Source organism: Pelobates fuscus, chromosome 6, assembly GCF_036172605.1.
Source record: "Pelobates fuscus isolate aPelFus1 chromosome 6, aPelFus1.pri, whole genome shotgun sequence".
Lineage (NCBI taxonomy): Eukaryota > Metazoa > Chordata > Amphibia > Anura > Pelobatidae > Pelobates > Pelobates fuscus.
The window spans coordinates 72,636,174-72,645,541 of NC_086322.1; the positions used below are offsets into that span (position 1 = coordinate 72,636,174).

The 9,368-nt window shown below is 37.8% G+C and overlaps 1 protein-coding gene across 1 annotated transcript in view; it reads right to left on the bottom strand.

Moving 5' to 3' along the window:
- CCKAR (cholecystokinin A receptor) overlaps positions 1 to 8,362 on the bottom strand; it is a 46,418-nt gene extending 38,056 nt beyond the window's left edge. The window contains exons 1-2 of the mRNA XM_063459905.1: positions 8,074 to 8,362; positions 7,286 to 7,537 (exon numbers count right to left, since the gene is read on the bottom strand). Coding sequence (XP_063315975.1) covers positions 7,286 to 7,537; positions 8,074 to 8,203 — 382 coding nt within the window. The 5' untranslated portion in view covers positions 8,204 to 8,362. The remainder of the gene's footprint in view (positions 1 to 7,285; positions 7,538 to 8,073) is intronic.
- Between the last annotated feature and the right edge of the window lie 1,006 nt (positions 8,363 to 9,368).

Genomic DNA, 9,368 nt, shown 5'->3' on the forward strand with positions numbered 1-9,368 from the left:
CCAGAAATAATGATTCTACAAATATACATAAGTGGGCTATTTTAATATATATTTTGTCTGTATCTGACAAAATTGTATTTCTTTTTACATTATAATCTTTTAGGGAATCTCTGAAATATTGCGAGATAAGGGATATCATATGAAAAATGTTTTTTCTTTCAAATTAAATGTGTCTTGATAGGAAAGTGGTTCACTAAACTGCTGGTCTTAAGCCAATTTTATGACCACGATAGCCTTATAGTTTGTATTTCTAGATATAACTTATGCCAGAAGAATATTCTATATACAGTGCATTCAGAACTTTACACGCCTTTTATTTTTTGCAGCAACAATTGTTCATCTATTTTTACACGTTAATCAACACTCAATACCCATTAATGACAAAACAAGAACCAGAATTTTTAAGACTTTGCAAATTTATTAAAAAGAAAAAGCCGAAATATCACATTGATGTAAGCATTCAAAGTATTCAAACACTTTGACATGAAACTTGAAAATTTAAGTCAAATGAATCCCATTTCTCTAGATCATCTTTGAAATGTATCTACACTCTGATAGGGCAGCTGTGGCAAATTCAAGTAATTTTTCAAGGTTTGAAAAGGCACACACCTGTCCATATAATGTCTTACAGCTGTAAATGCATATCACAATTTAAACCAAGTCATGAGGTCAAATGCCTGCAAAGTTCTGAGACATTACTGTCACTATCTCAGCACAGATCTGGGGAAGTCTAGTAAAATATTTGGCTGTATTGAAGATTCCCAAGTGCACACTGGCCTTTTTAATTCTTAAATGGAAGATGTTTGCAACGACCAGGACTCTTCCTAGAGCTGACATTCTAACCAAACTGGGCAATCGGGGGAGAAAGGCTTTGGTAAGAGAGATAACCAAAAACCAATGGTCACTCTGGGTGAACTCCAGACATCATGTATAAAGATAGGAGAAATGTTGGGAAGGACAGCTATCACTACAATAATCCACTGACCTGGCCTTTATGGCATAGTGGCCAGACATAAACCTCTCATTACTGCAGACATATGAAAGCCCACTTGGAATTTGGAAAAAATCACCTAAAGGACTTTCAGACTGTGAGAAACAAGATTCTCTGAACTAATAAATCAAAGAGTGAACTGTGAAGCCTCAATTCAAAGACTCAAGTGTGGAGGAAACAAGGCACCCCTCATCATTTGGTTGTGACATAATGCCTTGGGGGAGTTTTTCAGTGGCATGAATTGGAAGACTTGACAGGGTTGAGGGAAAGCTGAATGCAGCAAAATGCAGACATATTTAATGAAAATCTGGTCCAGAGAGCCCAGGACCTCAGACTGGGCCTTAGGCTCAACTTCCAACATCCAGGATAGTTTAAGATTGGCTGAGTGAAACCGCTTTGAATATTTGTAAGGAGCCAAGTCATGTTGGTATTCCTGACACTATAGTGTTCCTTCAAAGTTCTGAATACTTAAGTCAATGTTATATTTCATTTCTTTCTGCTTTCTTTATTTTTAGTGGTATCACAGATCAGTTTTTTGCTTTGTCAATATAGAGTATTTAGTGTAGATTTTTTTTTTTTACAAATGTAGCATAAAATCGTAACTTTAAAAAATGTTTTTAAAAACAATACTTTTTGAATGAACTGTACATTCCTCCCAACATTGGCGGCTATGGAATATGTTCAGGTGGGCAGACCTTCGGGGGGGGGGGAGAGGGGTGTCACCAGTGACGCAACTAATATCACTGGTGCTGCCCATAGTGGGCGGTCTACCTTAAAAGTGGGCAGAAGCCAGAAGATCTGCTGTAAAATGGGCCACTAAAGCGGTGTGTCAGTCTGGTATCAAGCACCCCAATAGGGGATGGCTTAACACAATATGGCGTATGGTGGGACTGAACCCCCATATTTGTTTGCTGAGATAGGAGATTTTTAGTAGCCTTATAGAATTTAAAACTGTAATTTTATGTGTGTGGTGTTCCTTAATCTGTATTATGGATACATTTTGATCTCGGTGGCAGCACTTTTCCGGGGAAATTCATGTTCCGGGTGTGTCACAAATTCCTTTTTTTTTACTTTACCTGGTTTAATGCATGACAGACTGACAGACAGCTTTCCAGCCGGCCCACAACCTACAGGACCATACAGAGAGCATGCTGAAGTGCTCACTGACATGGTCCTAGTGCCTGCCACAACACGCAGGCCCATCTAATGATGCACTAACACTGTACTCCCTGGGGACAGATCCCTGATGTCCGAAGGAACTACATTGGGATGGGGGGATAGGACTCTAAAACAGGACTGTCCCACCAAAACTTAGGAGGACTATCTATCCCAGAGTTATAGGTTTTCATATTTTATCCACTATTTTCGGTTTAGAGTATGCTTGTTAACATTTAAACCTTTATTCCCCAATCCCTGAAGATGTCTTTAAATAAAAGGAATTTATAAATTCTGAGCCAGAAGGAGACAGGTCTGCCTATGAAAGTGGTGGAAAGATTCTTAGACCTAGATGTGGCCAGAGCCATTACAGAAAGAGCCCACAACATATATGTGTCTTAGTCAAAACTGGAGAGATCAGTGTATACATTTTGATCTCTTTCCTTAGTAATCCTTGTTACAATAAATGTCCTTCATGCAAATCGCTTTTCAAAATATTATTTTATTTAAAGGGACACTATTGTCACCAGAACCTGGTTCTGGTGTCTAGAGAATTGGCGGTGTTTTCACTCAGACAGCCACTAGAAGTGCTTCCTGTGTCAGTTCTGCACAGTAAACTAATCTTTTTACTGCAAGGAGAGGGGGCCGGGGATTTTACCACTGCAATGTCAGGAATACCTGTTTGAGTTCCTGATACTATTGTGTTCCATTAACTCCTTAAGGACAAATGACATGTGTGACATGTCATGATTCCCTTTTATTCCAGAAGTTTGGTCCTTAAGGGGTTAAATATTAAAATATTATGTAAAATGTCAGCTTAAGCACATTACACCTTTGCAAACACTATCATGCACCAACTCACATCTCTGAGAGTGTCTTACACATAAAGTAAATTGCAGAAATTGCAGCTGTACTAAACCGACCCCTCAGAGCTGTCAATCAGCGAGTTTTAACTGCCTCATATAAATTTTGTCCATATTGTGTAGGTGGTGTGTGAATACATAACTCTAGCGCTCTCTCCTCAAATGATCACTGCACACAGTCCAGCTCACTAAACAGTGATCTAGGCTGTGTATAAAGTGATGGCAGGGACTTTATATTTGCCTTCAGTTTACAAAGCAGTTCCACTCGTCCTATGTGATAAATTAAACTTCTCTTGGGAACAAACTACTTGTCCCTTAAACCAAGGTTGGACTGTACTTATTAGGATAAGAAAATATCTCCTATACCTGAATGAGATGTTTCTGATTAGAGATAGGGAGGTTTATCTGTAGAGGGATTGGGGTATTTTGCACAAATATTCAACATAAATATATACATTTTTATATAAACTAAGGTATACCATTTGAATTATTCTAGCAATCACTATCCTCTGTCATTCCTCCGGTCTCATTAAAGGAACACTCCAGGCACCAAAACAGGCCCCTTGAAGCACTCTTACCTCAAGGGGTTAAACCGTTCTTGAACGGTTGCCTCCAGCACCAGTCTCCACTCGCTCTGTCGGCTTCTGGCTTCTGAATTTTCAGGAAAGGCAGAGTGCCACTGGGCAGGGGCACTGCGGATTGGCTGAAAGCAATCAGCTGATGCTCTTAGCCAGTCAATTAATCCCTATTCAATAAACTGTCTTTTTGTAGGCCAGTTTAGTGAATGGGGAGTCACTGATTGGCTCAGAGTGTCAGTTGACCACTGTCAGCGGCGGCACTCTGTGCTTCCTGAATCTGAAAATTTGAAGCCGGAAGCTGCCGGGGTGGTGGGAGAGCGGCGCTGGAGGCAAGTTTGGGGTTAAACTGTTCAAGAACGGTTTAGCCCCTTGAGGTAAGAGTGCCTCCAGGGGCTTCCTGGCACCATAACAACTTAATTTAGATTTAGTGCCTGGAGTATCCCTTTAAGTACAAATACACAAATAAACATAACAAAAGGCATATAAATGGAGGACTTAAGGTAATTCTTCGGTCATGCACAACCTATGTCTATTCTCAGTCTCTTTTCCTGAGCTATTCCTGTACAATATTCTAACTGTTCATGTTTTGTGGATTGCATTAAAGTAATTGCACCATGTATTTCTCCAGTTGAATCATATCTGTGTTAGTTTAACCAGTAGATTCATTTAATCTCGTAAACTGAATCAAAGGTGTATTAAAGGGGATTTGTCACTTGCCAAGGATTTTTACTATATTCTTTTTTTCCCCTATAGTTAGCAAATATGTATTTTTGATGTGTGAAACGGCAACTTTAAATGTAGAAATCCACACCTCTTTATGTTGCAACTGGGTGCCTCCATCTTAGCTCCCTGGCAGACATTTTTATAAGCTCTGTCCTTTGCACCTGGCAGTCACCTAGCAGCCAGCATAGATAAAAGCATATAGAAAAGAGGAAAAATCAAATGTTTCCCCTTGCTTTGCCTTAACTGACTCAGAACATGGTGTCATTTGCTAAATCTTTAAATATATACTCCAGGCACCATAACCACTACAGTTAACTATAGTGCTTATGGTGCTAGGAGTGGATCTTCACCCCTGCTTTAAGTATCTAAAATGGTTTCACTACTTACATTGGCTGGTAGGGGCAGGGTACTCCTGGCACCATAACCACTGCAGCTCATTTTAGTGATTAAGGTGTTATGGCGATATTGTTGCCATAATCATGTTGTTTGTCTCATAAATAGGGGTTTACACAAGTTCTAGGTGATTTTTGATGTTTTATTCAATGGTGTCAATTCCAGAGAAGTAACAGTTTCCCTTTAAGCAGGTTACTATAATGCCCACAAGCTAGCCTCGCAACGTAAAATATCCTGTAGATAAAGCTCTAAGCAAAACATTTGTCAGAAATCCCATACGGCATGTGGAAATGTTGCTCACTTCACCGAGGCAAAAACATCTGTTCGGTTACTTAAATGTTTTTCAATTTGCTCGTCTTAAGTTATGCGTATTAAAATCCTTTACTCTTTATATTGATATAAAAGTGTGATCTTTATTAATGGCAAAACAAGATTTAAAGGTTTAATCTACAGACTTCAAAGCTTATTCACAGACATAAGAACAGTAGATCACTGACGAAGGATTCGCAAATTTTTAGCCATGAAAGTGGAACTGGAAAAACCTCGCTATAACGTGTTACCTAAAACATGCATTTCTTTTGTGATTTCTCTACATGACCTTGTTTTAACCCCTTAAGGACCAAACTTCTGGAATAAAAGGGAATCATGACATGTCACACGTGTCATGTGTCCTTAACCCCTTAAGGACCAAACTTCTGGAATAAAAGGGAATTATGACGTGTCACACACGTCATGTGTCCTTAAGGGGTTAAGGGGTTAATGACTAAACCGTTTAATCTATGATTACTTATTGTTCACTAAACAGTAAATGCTGGTAAATAAAATAAAGCAATATTGGGACATGTATCAAACATTCTCAATGTATTTTGGGGTTTGCTGTTTATAAGAAGAAAGTATGTATTGTTATATTGTGTACATTGCAAGAATATGTTTCTCTACAGAAACAAAATTGCAATAAAGGCCACTTAACTTAATTACCTCCTCTCATTTGCTTCCTATCATGATCTCTGATTCTTGTTTTATCAGTAACTGTATAGGCAGCATATTGTGAAGCACACATTTATCAGGAGAGAAGGAACCATATTAAGGTATTATTCACAAATGAATATTGTTGTTTGTGGTGTCATTTTTCTACTCCATGTATTTCAATTTTTAAAGTAAAGCACACTGCTGAGTGCATCAACAGATTTTGCTCCCAACATTCTATATTTAAATTCCTCAGTGTATTTCTTTGATATTATTATTAATAAACAAGAATATATTTTTTGTTTTCTAAATATATAAAATGTTTTGTTTTTTCTCAAGGGGGGAAATGCTCTGTTTGCATTACATGTATGCTTGTGAAATGTTAATATATATATATATATATATATATATATATAACAACTTAATTATATTACAACTTATTATATATATATAATAATTAAACTCCCTCCATTGTATCTTATTTGGGACACCATAAATACATACACACTTCCTTTTGTGGGAAAGTAACTGAAACTAAGTTTATATAAAATATATGCAATTATATAGACATTAAAAATGCATATATATCAAATGTGTGAAATGTTCACCCAATACTGATAACTGTATGGGGATTTTGCTCATAAATCTACATGCCCAATGCTACACAATTTGCACTAAAACATACATAGAGTATATGTAAGTGGGGCATATATTATAGGAAAATAATGCTATTATAAACCAGGAGACCAAAGGTTAATTAGCGTCTCCCCTTGATAACGTTATATTTCCATAATATACTCTTCAATGACATGGATTTCTTAAACTGCATACGTTTTTTTTTTTTTAAATTAAGGTATAGGGGATCTTGATCTTAATGCAGCACCAAGACATACATACATTGAAAGAGGGGCACAACTACTGTTAGTAGCTGGAAATAAAAGGGGATGAACCGGAGTGTAACTCCCACTAATCTTAGCCAAGCAATACAATTAAGATAGACACACACATTTTCATGCAGACATATATGTTTTAATCTATTATACCTTATTATAACAAATGTAGAACGCTCTGAAATGCCTAATAACTGTTAGTTTACCTGTGAATTATTACTTGGGTTATTTATAAAACTTGCTAAATCTGCTAAACAGAAATGTTGTTGTGATTTAAAATTGCACATTTCAGGCGGTAACATCCATACTGTGGCTATAGATCAGGGGAGCCCGAAAGGTAGTTTATAAAATGACAACTCCCATGATGCTCTGCATGCCGTTAGGATGCTTTACAATGCCAAAGCATCAGGGAAGCTGTAGTTCTACAACATCTGGGGACCTATCATTTGGGCACCCCTGCCATAGAGGATCTAAAACACTTTCCCCAAATCATCTATTTCAGAATTGAAATTCAGTTTTCAGTTCACTGCAATCCACTGTCTAGTGCAGGGGTAGGCAACTTTTGGCACTCCAGATGTTGTGGACTACATCCCCCATGATGCTCTTACACCCACAATGCTGACAAAGCATCGTGGGAAGTGTAGTCCAAAACATCTGCGGTGCCGAAGGTTGCCTATGCCTGGTCTAGTGAATAAATCCTTGTGATTGTTCAGCTCGTTTACTTACCCATAAAATAAGTTGCAGCTTTGCAGACTGTGCTGCCAAATATAAAGTCTTTGAGCAGGTTGGGGATGAGGGTGAAAGGCATACAGAACAGGCAGAGCATGAGGTCACTGACTGCAAGCGACAACAGGAAGATATTGGTGACAGTTCGCATCCTCTTGTTTCTTATTAGCACAACTATAACCAGGCTGTTCCCCAGCACGCTTAGCAGAAATATCAGTGAATACAGCAGGATCCTCACTGTCTGGTGCATTTCTGGAGTGCAATAAAAAAAAAAAAACATTCCCATAATGCAATCTGCATTTAACATATAATCACAGATTAAATACATCATTTCAGTACGGATTATACTATTCAGAGAGACCATTATGTTTATTGCTGAAATAGTCTTACATTTTTTCTAATAAAAAAAAAAAATTGTATTTATCCAATAGAATGATTTAACTCTAATTCTATTTGCCAAACATTATGTAAAAACATTACGTAACAAACTATATAACACATAAGATAGACTATTTGTTTTCTTGTATTTCACAATGTATTTTCTGCAAGTTCTAAAACAGTAATGATTACTCTTATTAGACTCCAGATGTTTGTGATGTAATTTTCCAGAAAGGATTGGCTGAGCATTTTGAGATTTGCAGTTCAGGAATAGGTGCAATAGTTGGCTATCACTTTTAACACTTTTCTAAAAAAAATTAACCCATAAGGGTTTGCACCAACTACAAATCTTTAAAATATTGCACATGACAAAAAAAGAAAGGAAAATTGACAAACACACATAATGATACCTCGGGTTGGAAGAGTGGTATTTAGACGATATTCCTCCATACATGTGAAGGTCCCATTATCTGTAATGTCACAAAGTAGCCCATGGTAGTCTGTGTCATTTTCAAACTGGAACTCATAGACAGTCTCCATTCTTCAGACACAGATGTGCCCCTTTTTATTTAAAATTTTGTTGAAGAAATTTGACGCTTTTCCTGTTCACACAGCTGTACCCATCCTTCCCATTAAATATAAAATGTAAAAATAATGTAAAATACGGTGAATGCCAGAGCCCCCTATACAGCCTTCAAATGCAAGTGTTCACACAGCCCCATAGATCCAAAGCACATACACACACATGCTGTCCTCTCCACATTATGTCCCACCCTCTGTTTGTTATTGGGCAAGTCCTGCCATACTCCTGACTTGTTTTAAGCTTTAACCCTTCGCATTGTCAGAAGAATTTCTTCATTATTAGCATTTCAGTGCTGCGCAAAAATCTCAGAAGAAAATCATAATTAAAGCAATTTGTCTGAGAAATAAACTCGACTGAAAGAACATTTTTATTACTTTGAAATAAGGTCAGTCTCCTAATAAGATGTGGGTTAATTAACGCAGGGCAGCATTGTACATGTTGCTGTTTGTTTTATTTTAAGCTTGTATATTATTGTGTCTCTCTATTTTGGGCAGGTACTTCTTGTGTTAGTCTCCTGTTTTCCTCTATGTTTCCATCACAGTGCTGTGTGTATATATGTGATGCGTGTGGGTGATTCGTAATGCACGGTAATATGCGTCACAGGAGAAGCAGACATGTGTGAAAGGTTAAACCTGGTGGACTTTCAGGCCTGCCGTGTTACACAGTCTCTCCGTGTAGTAAACAGAGGAAGTCTAGGAACTCCAGGGTCATTAGCAAGCAAACTTTATTGGAAACAAAACGCAACACTCCCATTGTGTAATTGAGTCTCTATTAAGCCATCGCTTAGAATGACCTCTGAGTGCCCAGACCTTTCTCTGCTTAACCCCTTAAGGACACATGACATGTGTGACATGTCATGATTCCCTTTTATTCCAGAAGTTTGGTCCTTAAGGGGTTAAAGGAACACTATAGTGTTAGGTATGCAAACATGTATTCCTACTGCTATATTTTTCCCTAACTATTTGAACGGTGAGATTCTTTTACCTCTCGCCTCTGCAGCTCCACCTCCCTGACTGAGATTATTAAGATGTCAAAAAGAATTGGAAGGATAGTGCACATGTGCTGCAAAGGACCGTGCTTTGACAATCAAATGCTACTATAGGAGCTGACTTGGTTTTCACA